Source organism: Pogoniulus pusillus, chromosome 19 (assembly GCF_015220805.1).
Source record: "Pogoniulus pusillus isolate bPogPus1 chromosome 19, bPogPus1.pri, whole genome shotgun sequence".
NCBI classification, from domain to species: Eukaryota; Metazoa; Chordata; class Aves; order Piciformes; family Lybiidae; genus Pogoniulus; species Pogoniulus pusillus.
In genome coordinates, this window is record NC_087282.1 from 7401247 (window position 1) to 7419462 (window position 18216).

The following is an 18216-nucleotide window of genomic DNA, read 5'->3' on the forward strand; positions in this document are numbered from 1 at the left end:
CTCCAACCTAACCCTTCCCTGGCACAATTTCAGGCCATTTCCGCTCATTCTATCACCTGATACCAGGGAGCAGAGCCCAAGCCCCACCTGGCTCCAGCCTCTGTTCAGGGAGCTGTAGAGAGCAGCAAGGTCTCCCCTCAGCCTCCTCTTTTCCATACCCCAGCTCCCTCAGCTGCTTCTCTCTAGCCCTGTTCTCCAGACCCTTCCACAGCTTCCTTGCCCTTCTCTGGCCTCTGCTAGTCCAGAATTAACCCATTCAGGACCAAAGACCCCATGTCCTTTCTCCATTGTTTTTTCTCTCCATGTCTGCAAGTTTGCAGATGACACTAAGCTGGGGGCAGATGTGACTGGGTTGGAGGGCAGAAGGGCTCTGCAGCGGGACCTTGACCGCCTGGACAGATGGGCAGAGGCCAATGGGATGGCATTCAATAGCTCCAAGTGCTGGTGCTGCACTTTGGCCACAACAACCCCATGCAGAGATACAGGCTGGGGTCAGAGTGGCTGGAGAGCAGCCAAACAGAGAGGGATCTGGGGGTGCTGATTGATACCCGCCTGAACATGAGCCAGCAGTGTGCCCAGGTGGCCAAGAGAGCCAGTGGCATCCTGGCCTGCATCAGGAATGGTGTGGTCAGCAGGAGCAGGGAGGTCATTCTGCCCCTGTACTCTGCACTGGTTAGACCACACCTTGAGTGCTGTGTTCAGTTCTGGGCCCCCCAGTTTAGGAGGGACATTGAGATGCTTGAGCGTGTCCAGAGAAGGGCGACGAGGCTGGGGAGAGGCCTTGAGCACAGCCCTATGAGGAGAGGCTGAGGGAGCTGGGATTGGTTAGCCTGGAGAAGAGGAGGCTCAGGGGAGACCTTATTGCTGTCTACAACTACCTGAGGGGTGGTTGTGGCCAGGAGGAGGTTGCTCTCTTCTCTCAGGTGGCCAGCACCAGAACAAGAGGACACAGCCTCAGGCTGTGCCAGGGGAGATTTAGGCTGGAGGTGAGGAGAAAGTTCATCACTGAGAGAGTCATTGGACACTGGAATGGGCTGCCCGGGGAGGTGGTGGAGTCGCCGTCCCTGGGGCTGTTCAAGGCAGGATTGGACGTGGCACTTGGTGCTATGGTCTGGCCTTGAGCTCTGTGGTAAAGGGTTGGACTTGATGATCTGTGAGGTCTCTTCCAACCCTGATGATACTGTGATACTGTCTTGATCTTTCCTTAGTTCTGAAGCTACAAGCTCCACACTTTGTTTTTCCCCTCTGACAGCCCCAACCTAACCCAGTTAAAAGAATCATAGAATCAGTTAGGATTGGAAGGAACCACAAGGATCATCTAGTTCCAAACCCCCCCTGCCATAAAAAAATCCAGCACATGATAACTGACCCCAAAAAAATGGCAGAAGTGGTGAAAAAAAAGGACTCCCATTTGGGTTGGTGTTGGAGTTTGCTCAGGATAAAGAAATGAGTTTCTCCCCTCCCCCTTTAAAGACAGATCAGGCTTATTGAAAAATGTAAATCATTCTTCCCTCTAAAGATAGAATTCTCTGCAGGGCCTCGCTGGGAGGTCTCTTTTTGGGGGTGGGGAGGCTTGGTTGTAACACATCTTCTTTTTACATGTACTGTGGTTAGCACAATTGGATCAGAGGACAACTTTAGAGCGTTAGATTAGCTGCTGCTTGATGGAGAACATCTTCCTAATGGGAGCTGGCAGCCTCTTTTATCCTCATTACCATGCTGCATGATAGCTCTGATTAATACATTAAAGGGCCTGCCTCAACAATAGGCTGTTTGCAGACAAGGAAGGAAATTCATTCAGCTTTATCAACGCCTTCAGTTCTGGCCCTCGGTTCTGATGACTTGAAATAGATTAGGAGAAGCAGGTTCCAATCGCAGCAGCTCCAAAACAAGCAGCAGGGAGGGGAAGGGGAGGGAAGCATTAGGTTTAAAAAGCAATCATTGAATCAAGCAGGTTGGAAGAGAGCTCCAAACTCAGCCAGCCCAACCTAGCACCCAGCCCTGCCCAACCAACCAGACCATGGCACTAAGTGCCCCAGCCAGGCTTGGCTTCAACACCTCCAGCCACGGCCACTCCACCACCTCCCTGGGCAGCCCATTCCAATGGCATTTAACTACTTCTGATGTGTTTTGGAAGGGCAACTTCTTGAAATTTCCACTCTTCTTGCATGGTGTAAGATGGGCATTTCCATGCCTCCCTGAAGAAGTGGAAATCAGAGAACAGAAGAAAAGCCTGGATGAGGCATTTAGTGCCAGGGTCTAGATGACTGGATAGGGCTGGGTGCTAGGTTGCACTGGATGAGCTTGGAGGTCTCCTCCAATCTGGTTGATTCTATGGAGTCACTAAGGTTGGAAGAGACCTCTAAGACTGTTGAGTTCAATCAACTCAATACCACCAGAGAAGGGCAGCAAGGCTGGGGAGGGGCCTAGAGCACAGCCCTGTGAGGAGAGGCTGAGGGAGCTGGGGTGTGCAGCCTGCAGCAGAGGAGGCTCAGGGCAGAGCTCATTGCTGTCTGCAGCTCCCTGGAGAAGAGAAGGCTTTGAGGAGAGCTTAGAGTGGCCTCCCAGTATCTGAAGGGGGCTACAGGAAGGCTGGGGAGGGACTATTGACAAAGTCTTGTAATGACAGGATGAGGAGGAATGGGTTTGAACTGGCAGAGGGGAGATTGAAACTGGATGTTAGGAAAGGGTTCTTTGCAGTGAGGGTGGTGAGACACTGGCACAGGTTGCCCAGGGAGGTTGTGGGGTCTCCTTGTCTGGAGCCTTTGCAGGCCTGTCTGGATGTGTTCCTGTGTGATCTGTGTTAGATAGGATTGTCCTGCTCTGGCAGGGGGGTTGGACTTGATGATCTCTTTAGGTCCCTTCCAACCCCTGATATCCTGTGAGCCTGTGAATGGAGCTGAGGATAGCAATGAGGTCTCCCCTCAGCCCCCTTCCCCAGACTAAACACCCCCCAGATCCCTCAGCTGCTCCTCACCAGATCCTTCATGAGTTTGGCTGCCCTTGCATCAAGTCTTGCAGTAGGAAGTGTTGCTGAAAGCCTTTCTGGCTCCTGACCAGCAGTAGGAATTGCATGAAGCAAGGCTCAGGAACATCCTGGACACTTCTCAGTATCTGTTGGTCATGTCCTTTTGGGACCATCTGCTCTGAGCTACTGGTGCCATTTTGCTCATGGGAGCCATCCCAGCATCACTTCGTGCAGGTCCTACTGCCCTCAAGCCCCCTCTGCTCCTCTGCACTGCCAACTGAGGCATCACAGCTCCCTGGAAGGCAACAGCAGCAAGTTTATTTGTACAGTGATACAGATCAATACCTACGAGCCCAGAGTCCATAAGCTTTAGATAGACACACTTCAGAGCACATCAGTCACCCCCCAAATCCCCCTCATTAACCACCAGGCTCACTCACTCTTCTCCAGGTCAGTGGCTGAGAGCATCACCTCTACCACCACTGATGGCACAGAAGAGAATTAGCTGTGAGAATGCATTAGGTTAGAAAGGTTCAGCTGCATTAAGAGCTGCTGAACTCCCCAGCTACTGCCTTGCTGTGTCTTTGGTTCTATTTCTGCCCCCTTTTTTTATCTTCCACCCTTCTTTTAATTTCTAAACAAGAGTTCTGTCTGCCAAAGTGGCTGTAGGCTATCAGCACAGCTTTCTGCAGCCAGTCTGCTCCCCCCTCAGATGAGCCTGGGGAAGAAAAATGCAGTCAGCAGCAAACTTCAACCTCCAACAGCAGGATTCGTGCCCTTAGGGGGTTGTTAGTGAGTGAACACCACAGGTAGGGATAGAGGATGGAAAAGACCACGAGTTTGTTTGGCAGTAACATAAAGAGGCCAAGAGGGCTGCTCAAAAGCTCTGCTGGCAACAAGAAGAATCTACCTCAGTTAGTTGTAGCTTTTCCCCCCTCCTTTCAGTTAAATAGAATAATAGAAGAGCCTGAGCTAGAAGGGACCTCAAAGATCATTTAACCCTCTCTGCCATGGGTAGGGACAGCTCCCACTAGAAGAGGTTGTTCAAAGCCTCATCCAGCCTGGGCTTGAACAGCTCTAGGGAGGAGGTGTCCACATCTCTGAGCAACCTGTTCCAGCACCTCACCACCCTCCCTGTAATGATCATCTTCTTCATGTCCAATCTAAATCTACCCTGCTCTAGTCTCAAACCATTGCCCCTGGTCCTGTCACCACAGACCCTGATAGGAAAACCTCTCTCCAGCACTCCTGTAGCCACCTTCAAGCACTGGATCAGTTGCCTTAAGGAAGTCATAGATTGGTTTAAGTTGGAAGGGAACTCAAAGATCATCCAGATCCGATCCCCTGCCATAGGCAGGGACACTTCCAAGTAGAACAGGTTGCTCAAGGACTCATCCAACCTGGTCTTGAACATCTTTGATCACATTCGGTGCTTTTGTGCTCCACAATCTCCTTGGGCAACCTGTGCCAGTCTCTCACCACCCTCACTGCAAAGAACTCTTTCTTAACATCCACTTTCAATCTCCCCTCTGCCAGTTCAAACCCATTCCTCCTCCTCCTGTCATTACAAGCCCTTGTCAATAGTCCCTCCTCAGCCCTCCTGTAGCCCCCTTCAGCAACTGGAAGGCCACTTTAAGGTCTCCTCCAAACCTTCTCTCCTCCAGGCTACAGAGCCCCAACTCTTTTATACCATCCATTTGCAGATGACACCTTTCACACCTGCTACCTCAAAGCCACTCGACACCAAGATGCAAAACCACCTTAATTCACAGCACCTCACAGGCAAAGAACCTAAAATGAAGCCAAACAATCCTTGTAGCCCAAGCCCTCATCACAAAACAAAGCAGTGCTGCTGCAGCCAGGCAGCTCTAGGCACTCCTGCTTTGCTGAGGGTGGCTTCTAAGCTTCTGTGTTTTGGCCTTGGCTCCTTCATCAGCATTGCTAATGGGAGAGTTGCTCCTGGTTTTAAGGCAGCAACACTCAGGGGGGTTACTGTCACTGGAAGTAAACTCAGCATGGTTAAGATGAAGGATGCCCTGTGAATGACCCCAGATGGGGGTCTTAAGGAAGTTGCAAGTTATGGATAATGAGGCCAAAAGAGGGTTTAGCATAAAAAGCATCAAGAGCTGGATAGTGGTGACCACAAACCTGGAGGTTTTAGCAAGGATAAAAATCTTCAGGCAAAGAAATGGGCCAGAATATATCCTGCTAATAAGGCACCCAAGTTAACAGAGGTCAAAGGAGGCTGCAGCTATCTGGGCAGCCATGTCCACAGGGCTGCTACTTGGGGAGGGGTTTATCTCTCTGACAAAACCAAGACAGGATCATGAAGGTTAGAAAAGACATCCAAAGACAGCAAGTCCAACCACCCACACAACACCACTACAGCCACTAAGACACGTCCCACAGGGCCATGGCTACTCAGTTCTTCCAACACCTCCAGGGATGGGGACTCTACCACCTCCCTGGGCAGCCTGTACCAATCCCTCACCACTCCTGCAGCAAAGACATTTTCCTTCATCTCCAACCTAAACCTCCCCTGCTGCAACTTGAGGATATTTTCTCTTGTCCTATTGCTTGGTAGTAAGAAGAGACCAAACCCCACTTGGCTGCAGCCTCCTTTCAGGGAGCTGTAGAGAGCAATGAGGTCTCCCCTCAGCCCCTTCTTCACACTGAACACCCCCAGCTCCCTCAGCTGCTCCTCACCAGCCCTGTTCTCCAGACTCTTCACCAGCTTTGTTGCCCTTCTCTGGACGTGCTCCAGAGACATCTTAATGTCCTTCTTAGAGTGAGGGGTCCAAAATTGAACACTGTAATCAAGGTGTGTGTCCCTGTGCTCAGCACTGGAGAGGCCAATCCTCACCCTGCTCCTGCTGGCCACACTACTGCTGACCCAGGCCAGGATGCTGGTGGCTCTTTGCCACCTAGGCACTCACTGGCTCACATCCAGCTGTCTGTTGACCAACACCCCCAAGTCTTTCTTTGCTGCACAGCTTTCCAGGTACCCTGCTCAAGCCTGGAGGAGTGTATGAGGTTAAAGATGGGCAGTCAGTCCTGAGGGAGAATCCCAGGAGCAGCTCTCCAACTCCCCAGTAAGCACAGGTACAATGGCTTGTCTGGAGGGATGGTCTGGACCAAGCTCAATATGAAGAATGCCAGTTCATGGCATGGATGTAACTCCTCTGTGGGCTTCCTGGAGGCCATAGAGGCCAGCCCAAACTTAAAAGCCTGTTTCTGCCATGCATCAGCTTGTAGCGTCCTTCAGCTATCTTGACAAGGATGAGGCTGAGATAGCTCTGAAGGAGGTTCTACTGTAAAGCTGCACATAACCTCACAGCAAATGGGCTGAGCCCAAGCGCACACAGTTTGGAGGCCCCTAAATCACAATCAGTCTGGTTTGGGAGGGGCAGAAACTTCAAACTGCATCAGTCAGCAGGGACATAAAACCATAGATTCAGACAGGTTGGGAGAGAGCTCCAGGCTCATTCAGCCCAACCTAGCACCCAGCCCTGCCCAACCAACCAGACCATGGCACTAAGTGCCCCAGACAGGCTTGGCTTCAACACCTCCTGCCACGGCCACTCCACCACCTCCCTGGGCAGCCCATTCCAATGCCAATCACTCTCTCTCACAACAACTTCCTAACAACATGCAGCCTGAACCTGCCCTGGCACAGGTTGAGACTGTGTCCCCTTGTTCTATTGTTGCTTGCCTGGCAGCAGAGCCCAACCCCACCTGGCTACAGCCTCCCTTCAGCAATGAGCTGCAGACAGCAATGAGCTCTGCCCTGAGCCTCCTCTGCTGCAGGCTGCACACCCCCAGCTCCCTCAGCCTCTCCTCACAGGGCTCTGCTCCAGGCCCCTCCCCAGCCTTGCTGCCCTTCTCCAAACACCTTCCAGCACCTCAACAGCTCTCTGCAATTCAGGAGCCCAGAACTGGACACAGCACTCCAGGGGTGGCCTGAGCAGTGCTGAGCACAGGGGCACAAGAACCTCCCTTGCCCTGCTGCCCACACTGCTCCTCAGCCAGCCCAGGATGCCATTGGCTCTGCTGCCCACCTGGGCACACTGTTGCCTCATCTTCAACTCCTCTCTACCAGCACCCCTAGGTCCCTTTCTTCCTGGCTGTTCTCAGCCACTGTGTCCCCAGCCTGTAGCACTGCTTTGGGTAAGCAGACAGAGAAGATGCAAGCACCCACACTGCATGCGATCCGCATGCCCCTCTCTGATGCTGGAGTCAGCACACGACGAGACCAAGGCAGGCTCAGCAGGTCTTGTGTGATATCCCCTCCCATATAATGCAGCAGCCTTAAAAAGAGCTTTTTAAAGTCTCAGAGTAGTGAGGCAGTTGTCACCAGCTGAGCAATCTGCCTCTGCCTGAAGTCAGCGCAAGGACTCTTGTGAGCGTCAGCACGATGCTGGGACGGGCATCAAAGGCACTGGTGGCTGCTGCTGCCCCTGCTGCTGTGTGTGCAGGCAGGGAGGAGGGAGCAGCCTTACCTTCTGCTTTTAATTAAAAGCAAGCAGCAGTGCAAATTCCAGCAAAAGAGCACTGCATGCCACGGGCTAGAACGTGCCCAGTTAAAGTGACACGGGGAAGGCACAGTGGAAAAGAAAAGAGGGAGGGCAACATAAAAACTTACCCACAGAAGCAAAAGCAAATGCTGTGGTAAGTTAACCCTCTGCTGGCCACTCCACCACCTCCCTGGGCAGCCCATTCCAATGCCAATCACTCTCTCTAGCAGGAACTTCCTCCTCACATCCAGCCTAGACCTCCCCTGAAACAACTTGAGACTCTGTCCCCTTCTTCTGTTGCTGCTTGCCTGGCAGCAGAGCCCAACCCCACCTGGCTACAGCCTCCCTGCAGGCAGCAATGAGCTCTGCCCTGAGCCTCCTCTGCTGCAGGCTGCACACCCCCAGCTCCCTCAGCCTCTCCTCACAGGGTTTGTGTTCCAGGTCCCTCACCAGTTTCATCACCATAATGTTTATAGATAAGTAAAGGTGAGTGCCCGGAGGCTGGAGCCAGGCTCTGCTGAGTGATGCTCAATGACAGGGCAAGAGGCAATGATCGAAGTGGAGGCATAGGAAGTTCCATGGAAACAGGAGGAGGATTTTTTTCCCCTGTGAGGGTGACAGAAGCCTGGCACAGGCTGCCCAGGGGGTTTGTGGAGTGTCCCTCTCTGGAGGTATTCAAGACTTGCCTGGATGTGCTCCTGTGTGATCTGGTACAGGGGATCCTGTTCTGGCAGGGGAGTTTGACTGGATTAGCTTTGTGGGTCCCTTCTAGCCCCTGACATTCTATGATAAACACACCTTGGGATAGCTATGAGTGGGTCTGAGCTTAAAGAGAGCCAAAACCTCACCCTCATTTCCAGCTTTCAGTAAAAAATGGAGCTAGCTGCCAGCAGGCATTAGAGAACAGCCTGAGGATTAAGCCTTGCTGATAAAGACACTCAAAAATAGAGCAGCTGTACTATCCCATGAGCAACACCAGCAGAGAGCAGCCCCCAGTTAAAGCACAAAGGCACTGATCTGGTTCTCTCAAAGGGAAGGACTCTTGGAGCAGCCCTGCAGTGTCAAAGATTTCCTCACCAGAAATCCATTAGCAGATAGGAAACCATCCTGGAGCTCCCTGCTGCTGTGAATCACCAAGCAAAGCTGATTCCAGCAAGCCAGCTCCAAAAGAAGCTCCCAGGCAGCATCCAGGGTACACCACACTGGCATCACTGTGCCAGCAGTGCCCTGAACCAGCCTGGCAACAGCAGTAGGGAACCATGGGATGGTTTGGGTTGGGGAGAGGCCTTTACAGCATCACAGTCAGGCATTCTCTAACTCTACCAAGTCTGCTGCTCAAGCACAGCCCTCAGCACCACAGCTCAGCACTTGGGCTGGGTTTGTTTTTTGGTGGTGGGTTGCTGCTATTTCTCTTCAACTACTTCTGTGTGAGGCTTGCAAGACTAATCTTGTATTCCTTTGCAGCACTTTCAGTCATGTTCCAGACACATCAGCTCTACAGTATCTTCTCTGCACCACCCTGATGAGGCTAACATCCACAGGTCCTGCTGAGCAAGCATCCTGCTGTGCAAGGTGGGGGTCAACAACTGCAGCTGCATGTCCAGACAGAGAGGCACCAAACAACAGCTAAAGGGCCAAAGAAGTCCTGCCACCTCCATCCAACAGCCTAGGAGGGCACACGTGTCCTGATGGTCATGCAGGACAAAGCATCTATGGCAGCCAAAATCACAGCATCACAGACTGTCAGGGGCTGGAAGGGACCTCCAAAGCTCATCCAGCCCAACCCCTCTGCCAGAGCAGGGTCACCTAGACCAGATCACACAGCAACACAGCCAGACAAGTCTTGAATATCTCCACAGAGGGAGACTCCACAACCCCCCTGGACCTGTTCCAGCGTTCTCTCACTCAGCACTTGCCTTGTTACATTCCATACACTTGGCCTCAGCCCAGCCAGCCTGTGCAGAACCCCCTGCAGAGCCTTCCAACCCTCCAGCAGCTCAACTCAGCTTAGTGCCAGCTGCAACCTAACTGAGGTTGCTCTCCCTGAGGCTGCCCTCCCTAACTCAGATTGCTCTCCCTAACTGAGGCTGCCCTCCCTAACTGAGGCTGCCCTCCCTAACTGGGGCAGTTGCCTTGCCCTCTACCACAGTCCTCTGGCAGCCACTGTGAGCCAGGTTCAAAGGCTTCTTTCACCAAACCCAATTTGATTGCTTGCTTTGTGCTCCTGCTGGGTAACTGAGGAGGGATGGGGGAGGCTGAAAGTATTTGCAAGTTTCTTCCACAGAATCACAGAGTGTCAGGGGCTGGAAGGGACCTCCAGAGCTCATCCACTCCAATCCCCTGCCACAGCAGGGTCACCTATTCCAGATCACACAGGAACACATCCAGGCAGGTCTTGAACAGCTCCAGAGAGGGAGACTCCACAGCCTCCTGGGCAGCCTGTGCCAGGCTTCTGTCACCCTCACAGAGAAAAAAAGAATCTTCCTTCTGTTTCCATGGAACTTCCTATGCCTCAACTTCCACTCATTGCCTCTTGTGCTGTCATTGGGCATCACTCAGCAGAGCCTGGCAGCAGAGCAGCCTGCTCTAGGGTAGGGTGTCCCTGCCCATGGCAGGGGGGTTGGAACTGGCTGATCCTTGTGGTCCCTTCCAACCCTGCCTGATTCTGTGATTCTAAGAAAATGAATATAGATAGAGCCCTAGACAGACTTCCCACCCCCCAAAAAACCCTACCCTGAGGCTCAGCCTCCTTGATAAAGTATTTTAATAGCATATGTTAGAGGTGAAGCTTTTAAACAGACAAATGGTACGAATAATAAAGCCCTAACCCACAGCATGGCTGACAAATCAGCTATTAAAGCAAGGCTTAGGCTGGGAATTGCCTCCTGCCTGATTACTGAACTCACTCTTCTGCAGCGCTGTTTGCACACCGGGAACAACACAGGCACAGAAGCTTCCATTGAAATGCATGCCTGGAGGCACACAGCTTCCAAAAGCAGATTAACAGCAGTAGGAGTCCTCATCTTGGGGACTGCAGAGCTCCTCAGAATCCTGCCTGGAGGCTCAGCAACACCTCTGGAGCTCAAGTTCTCCTAGTCTTTGTAGGCAGGTCTTCTGCAAGCTATAAAGGGGGTCTAGTGTCCTGTACCAATGCCCACACCCAGGGTCGAGGGGAGGAGGAGGATGGATGCTCAGCTGGGTAATACCTGAGGACCTCATAGAACTGTTTTGGTTAGAACAGACCTCTCAGATCATCGAGTCCAAACACCAACCTAACACCACCATGGCCATTACACAATGTGCCCAGGTGCCATGGCCACTGGTTCCTTGAACACCTTCAGGCATGGTGACTCCAACACCTCTCTGGGCAGCCTGAGCCAATCCCTGACCACACTTTTCCTCATCTCCAACCTAACCCTCCCCTGGTGCAATTTCAGGCCATTTTCTCACAGAGAGAGTGATTGGCATTGGAATGGGCTGCCCAGGGAGGTGGTGGAGTGGCTGTGGCTGGAGGTGTTGAAGCCAAGCCTGGCTGGGGTACGTATTGCTATGGTCTGGTTGCTTGGCCAGGGCTGGGTGTTAGGTTGGCCTGGATGAGCTTGGAGGTCTCTTCCAACCTGCTTGATTCTATGTTTATTGGCTAGGGCTGGGTGTTAGGTTGGACTGGATGAGCTTGGAGGTCTCTTCCAACCTGCTTGATTCTATGTTTATTGGCTAGGGCTGGGTGCTAGGTTGGCATGGATGAGCTTGGAGGTCTCTTCCAACCTGCCTGATTCTAAGATTCCATGACACTCACCTCATTCCAGCTTCCTATCAGGGAGCTGTGGAGGGCAATGAGGTCTCTCCACACCAGGAGGAGAAACTACTGCTGCAGAAGTGTCACCAACACCACGAAAACCCAAAGCAGCCCAAAGGACAGGCAAGGACAGCAGTGTTGATGTTCAGGCTGTAATCACTTTAGGCATGGAAGAGAACCCTTCCCTAATTCCAGGAGGGTTTTAATGACAATTAAAGAAGTGGTCATTATCCTTAATAACACCCAGGTGAGCTGAACTTTGCTAACAGAAGCAGTGGCAGCCAAAGCCAGTAATAAGAGAGGATGAGATGAGATGAGAAGGCAGCATGAGAGCAAAGCTCTACATTTTCAAAGGCAGCTCCTGCAGCATTTTAAGCTTTGATATGACAATGGTGTCTCCAAACAATCCTCTTTACAGGATCACACTGAATACAACTGTTTGCTTCCAGGGACATTCTCCAAACCCAGTCTGTACTGATAACTTTCATTCCAGCACAGCCAGAAAAAACCCTACCTAATTCTGCTCCTGGGAAGGAACAAGAAACTGCATGAGCACAGGCTGGGAGGTGATCTGCTGGAGAGCAGCCCTGTGGAGAGGGACCTGGGAGTGCTGGTGGATAAGAAGCTCTCCATATGACAGCAATGTGTCCTGGTGGCCAAGAAGGCCAATGGGATCCTGGGGTGCATTAAGAGGAGTGTGGCCAGCAGATGAAGGGATTCTCTTCTGATCTGCCCTGGTGAGACCTCACCTAGTCCTGGGTTCCCCAGTTCAGGAGGGACAGGAATCTGCTGGAGAGAGTCCAAGGAGGGGCTACAAGGACGTTGAAGGGGCTGGGGCACTGCCTGGTGAGGAAAGGCTGAGAGCCTGGGGCTGGTGAGCCTGGAGAGAAGGCTGAGAGGGGATCTGATCAGTGTCTATAAATATCTGAGGGCTGGGGGTCAAGAGGAAGGGGACAAACTCTGCTCAGTTGTGCTCTGGGGTAGGACAAGGGCAATGGATGGAAACTACAGCACAGGGAGCTCCGTCTCAATGCGAGGAAGAACTTCTTGACTGGAAGGGTCCCAGAGCCCTGGCACAGGCTGCCCAGAGAGGCTGTGGAGTCTCCTTCTGTGGAGTCTTTCCAGCCCTGTCTGGATGTGTTCTGTGTGACCTGAGCTAGATTCTCTGGTCCTGCTCTGGCAAGGGGTTGAACTGGATGACCTCTGGAGGTCCCTTCCAACCCTTAACATGCTGTGATTCTATCCCTTGTAGACAGAGAGATTTACTCCAGGTGCAGACCAGCTATCAGAGTCAGGCCACCTACAACGCTTTGCTTCAGATCCTCAGCACTTCCATTACTGTTTCCTTCCTCCTTTACTCAACAGCTCACATCTTCCCTCCTATGAAAAGCAGCTGTGGGCTCAGCTTTGACATAATAGCCTTAGCTGAGCAACAGCAGTATTTCAACAATAAACTTTAGAAAGCCAGTGGCCTTTCTCTCTTAGTGCCAATTGTCAGGCAATTGGCTTGCTTGGCTTGGCTTTTTAGTTCCCTCTCCTTTCTCTTGCACTTTGATGACTCAAAAATGCCTCATGAAGCCAATAAAAGAATCACTCAAGTATTAAACAATCCAGAGGAGTTATGTTTCAATAAACACCTGGCTACATTTGGCACTAAGGAATGCAAAGAGCTCCAGTCAGTAGGCAAGCACTGAATGGTTCTGCAATGCTCAGTGACTTTGCTTTTCTTGCTGCCCTTTTAAAGGAAGTCAATTTATGTTCTGCTTTGGCAGAGGATGAGCAGATTATGGCTTTGCTGCCATGGCTTGTGTTGACTTTAGTGCCACTCCATCTACTCATCCCCCCATAAACAGATTCTCTGGGGAGAGATCAAGGACTGAAGATTCCATAATATAACTGCCAGTCACATTCCCTCCCTGTGCACATGGATATCTCCAGGAACAAGTGCAATGGTATTGCTGTGCCAATAAAAGAAGGAAATGGCAGGGCAAACACTTACCCCTTCAGGATCATGCAGCAGTGCACATGATGTTCTGGGCTGCTCAACTCAAGAGAGCTGTTGAGGTGCTGGAAGGTGTTGAGAGAAGGGCAGCAAGGCTGGGGAGGGGCCTGGAGCACAGCCCTGTGAGGAGAGGCTGAGGGAGCTGGGGATGTGCAGCCTGCAGCAGAGGAGGCTCAGGGCAGAGCTCATTGCTGCCTGCAGCTGCCTGAAGGGAGGCTGTAGCCAGGTGGGGTTGGGCTCTGCTGCCAGGCAAGCAGCAACAGAGCAAGGGGACACAGCCTGAAGCTGTGCCAGGGGAGGTCTAGGCTGGATGTTAGGAGGAAGTTGTTGTTAGAGAGAGTGATTGGCATTGGAATGGGCTGCCCAGGGAGGTGGTGGAGTGGCCGTGGCTGGAGGTGTTGAAGCCAAGCCTGGCTGGGGCACTTAGTGCCATGGTCTGGTTGGTTGGGCAGGGCTGGGTGCTAGGTTGGGCTGGCTGAGCTTGGAGCTCTCTTCCAACCTGCTTGATTCTATGATTCTACTCAAGAGAAGTACAGTGCCCAGGTAGTGCTAAAGTGTCAGAGAATGCTTTGGGCTGGGAGAGACTTTAAAGATGATTCAGTTCCAGCCATGGGCAGGGACATCTCCCACTAGAACAGGTCACTCATTGCCTCATCCAACCTGGCCTTGAACACCTCCAGGGAGGGGGCAGCCACAACTTCCCTGCACAATCTGTTCCAGAGTCTCCCCACCCTCTCTGTAAAGGATGCCTTCCCAATCTCTCTGATTTGTGACCTGTGCCCCTGTGACTCTGATTTGTGACCTGTGACCCTGTGACTCTGATTAGTGATCTGTGCCTCTGTGACTCTGATTCGTGATCTGTGCCTCTGTGACTCTGATTAGTGATCTGTGCCCCTGTGACTCTGATTCGTGACCTGTGCCCCTGTGACTCTGATTCGTGACCTGTGCCCCTGTGACTCTGATTCGTGATCTGTGCCTCTGTGACTCTGATTCGTGACCTGTGACTCTGTGACTCTGATTCGTGACCTGTGACTCTGTGACTCTGATTCGTGACCTGTGACTCTGTGACTCTGATTCGTGATCTGTGCCCCTGTGACTCTTGATTCATGATCTGTGACTCTGTGACTCTGATTGACTCTGATTCGTGATCTGTGCCCCTGTGACTCTGATTGACTCTGATTCGTGATCTGTGACCCTGTGACTCTGATTCGTGACCTGTGCCTCTGTGATTCTGATTCGTGACCTGTGCCCCTGTGACTCTGATTCGTGATCTGTGCCCCTGTGACTCTAATTTGTGACCTGTGCCTCTGTGACTCTGATTCGTGACCTGTGCCTCTGTGACTCTGATTCGTGACCTGTGCCCCTGTGACTCTAATTTGTGACCTGTGCCCCTGTGACTCTGATTCGTGACCTGTGCCCCTGTGACTCTGATTCGTGATCTGTGCCTCTGTGACTCTGATTCGTGACCTGTGCCCCTGTGACTCTGATTCGTGACCTGTGCCTCTGTGACTCTGATTCGTGACCTGTGCCCCTGTGACTCTGATTCGTGACCTGTGCCCCTGTGACTCTGATTCGTGACCTGTGCCTCTGTGACTCTGATTTGTGACCTGTGCCCCTGTGACTCTGATTCGTGACCTGTGACCCTGTGACTCTGATTCGTGACCTGTGACCCCGTGACTCTGATTCGTGACCTGTGCCCCTGTGACTCTGATTCGTGACCTGTGCCCCTGTGACTCTGCTTGCTGAGCCCTGCCACGCAGGCAGCTGGGGGCAGAGCAGGAGCCCACTCACGGTTGCGGCGAGCTTTGCGTCGCTCCTCTGCGCGTGGGCGATGGCTTCCCGCACCAGGGAGAAGAGGTTGAGCAGGACGTGCTCCGTGTCGTAGAGGCCACGCATGCCTCTGGTCAGCCCCTCCAGAGACCCAATGTACTCCCTCCAGTGCTTATCGATCTCCACCAGCCCAGCCAAGCAGCCCTGCATCACCAGGCTGCAGTAGGCGGCGCAGGGCTTGGCCAGCAGCAGCCCCTGGCAGTGCGAGCAGAACCACATCCTCAGCAGCGCTCGCCCGCAGTCCTTGCTGAACTTTAAGTGGTCAGTAGTGTTGATCACCTCGATGCCCAGGTTGAGGGCCTGCAGAAAGGCTCGAGTGGCCTGCAAGGACTTGGACACTTGGGTCATCATCACCTTTGGGTAGTTACCAAAGACTCTGAGGTCTCTCCTGGCTGCCCGTAGGCACTCGGTCATTTCCACGGAGGGCTCGGGCAGGCTGGGGTTAATCAGGTGAGAGTAAACTAAAGGGAAGAGACCATCAAAAAACTCGTTTATCATGTTGTTGACACTGATGTCAGAGCCCAGTATGTACAGAGAGATGTCAGTGAAAAGCTCTCCAACAAACTTCAGAGCTCTGGGCCCCATGCTCTGGTAGTGGGTCCTGAACATGCTGTTGGTGAAGTTCCTCGCGTGCCGTACGACCAGCTCAAAGGCTTCTGCAAAACACAACAAGGGGGGGGAAACCACAGAGATTATAAGGTGATGAGTTCAGGGATCACAGAGCCACAGCCCTGTGAGGAGAGGCTGAGGGAGCTGGGGGTGTGCAGCCTGCAGCAGAGGAGGCTCAGGGCAGAGCTCATTGCTGCCTGCAGCTGCCTGCAGAGAGGCTGTAGCAAGGTGGGGTTGGGCTCTGCTGCCAGGCAAGCAGCAACAGAAGAAGGGGACACAGCCTCAAGCTGTGCCAGGGCAGGTCTAGGATGGATGTGAGGAAGAAGTTGTTGTCAGAGAGAGTGATTGGCATTGGAATGGGCTGCCCAGGGAGGTGGTGGAGTGGCCGTGGCTGGAGGTGTTGAAGCCAAGCCTGGCTGGGGCACTTAGTGCCATGGTCTGGTTGGTTGGGCAGGGCTGGGTGCTAGGTTGGGCTGGCTGAGCTTGGAGCTCTCTTCCAACCTGCTTGATTCTATGATTCTATGCTAAAGCAGTGGCACCCAGAGCAGGATGCCCAGGAACATGCCCAGGCAGGGTTTGGAAGTCTCCACAGAAACAGGCTCCACAGCCTCTCTGGGTAGCCTTCTCCAGTGCTCTGGCACTCTCACAGCAAAAAACGTTCTCCTCCAGTTCAACCTCCTGTGTCTAGTTTGTTTGTCTGTCTGAGCATGGAGGTCTCTTCCAACCTGGTTGATTCTGTGATCTTAGTAGCTCTTTGCTGGATCCTCTCCAGTCCTTCAATCTTCACCCTCTCCAGTCCTTCTCCTCATCCTTCAGTCCTGCTTTCCCCTGGACTACACCCAGCTGTGTAAACACAACAACCCTCCCTAGTCTGCAGGTTCCAGCATTAGAAGAGAAGCCACCAGTGCACTCTAAAGCCTTTTCCTTGACCAACTCCCTCTGCCAGCCTGTGTGCCACCCTCCAGGGCACTGCTGAGTAAATGCTAACAGCAGTGAACAACCTCTCTGCTCGCAGGTCACCGACACCCTGCGATGTCACCACTCTCAGCTGTGTCACTCTGGAAACACACATCCAGGCTCAACCTGCATGGGAATCATTCCTGGTCAATAATTCAAGGGAGTGTTGAATTTTTAAAACCCAAAGAGCTCTTTTTCCCCTTTGTTAGGGCTGGGATGCAGCTAAGCATGGCATGACACAGCTCCACAGGGGACTTGAGCAGGGCCAGGCCTTGCTGCTTGCCCTACATAACCTCTCATGTTGCTCAAGAGCTTTTGAGACCCTCACACCTCCATGACTCCCAGCTCTCTCTTCCTGTGTGCACCCTCTGCAGGCACACCAAGTGGGACAGAGACTCTCTGCTCTTTGTTGCCACCCACACCAACATGCAGTCAGCTCTGGTGAGGCCACATCTGGAGCCCTGTGTCCAGTTCTGGGTCCCCTAATTCAAGAAGGACATAGAACTGCTTGAGAGAGGCCAGCACAGAGCCACAAAGATGATTAAAGCAATGGAACAGCTCTGTTATGAGCAGAGCCTGAGGGAGCTGGGGTTTGGAGAGGAGGAGCCTCACAGGTGACCTCATGGACACTGCTAAGGATGTGCAGGGTGAGTGCCCAGAGGCTGGAGCCAGGCTCTGCTGGGTGATGCTCAATGCCAGGGCAAAGGCAAATGAGTGGAAGTTGAGGCATAGAAAGCTCCACGGAAACATGAGGAGGAATTTTTTCCTCGTGAAGGTGACAGAAGCCTGGAACAGGCTGCCCAGGGGAGTTGTGGAGTCTCCCTCTCTATTCAAGACCTGCCTCGATGTGCTCCTGTGTGATCTGGTCTAGGTTGATCCTGCACTGGCAGGAGGGTTGGGCTGGATGAGCTCTGGAGGTCCCTTCCAGCCCCTGACCTTCTGTGATTCTGTGAAAAGCAGTCAAAGCAGAAATTACCAGAAGAGTTCTGGAAGCAGTGTCTCCATCCCATCTGATGCCTGCACGCCTCCCAGCTGTGCAGCCCACTGAACCATTTTGCCCACAGTTCCTGACACCCATGTCAGGACAGCTCCAGCAAGTCCAAAGCAACCATCTGCATTCCAGAGTGACAGCAATCCTCCAAAACACCACAGACTGAGGGACCACAGAATCACTAAGGTCCAACCATAGTCCCACCAGAACATGTCCCACAGTGCCTGGGCTGTGGGTTTATTTTAACATCTCCAGAGATGGGGAATCATAGAATTGTAGAATCAAGCAGGTTGGAAGAGAGCTCCAAGCTCAGCCAGCCCAACCTAGCACCCAGCCCTGCCCAACCAACCAGACCATGGCACTAAGTGCCCCAGCCAGGCTTGGCTTCAACACCTCCAGCCATGGCCACTCCACCACCTCCCTGGGCAGCCCATTCCAGTGCCAATCACTCTCTCTAGCAGGAACTTCCTCCTCACATCCAGCCTAGACCTGCCCTGGCACAGCTTGAGGCTGTGTCCCCTTCTTCTGTTGCTGCTTGCCTGGCAGCAG

The 18216-nt window shown here is 52.8% G+C and overlaps 1 protein-coding gene across 2 annotated transcripts in view; it reads right to left on the reverse strand.

Moving 5' to 3' along the window:
* The window catches only part of GPC3 (glypican 3), a 192306-nt gene that overhangs the window by 90593 nt on the left and 83497 nt on the right, over positions 1 to 18216 (reverse strand). For both annotated transcript variants that reach the window (XM_064159110.1, XM_064159111.1), the window contains exon 3: positions 15072 to 15766. In XM_064159110.1, the coding sequence (XP_064015180.1) occupies positions 15072 to 15766 (695 nt within the window). The remainder of the gene's footprint in view (positions 1 to 15071; positions 15767 to 18216) is intronic.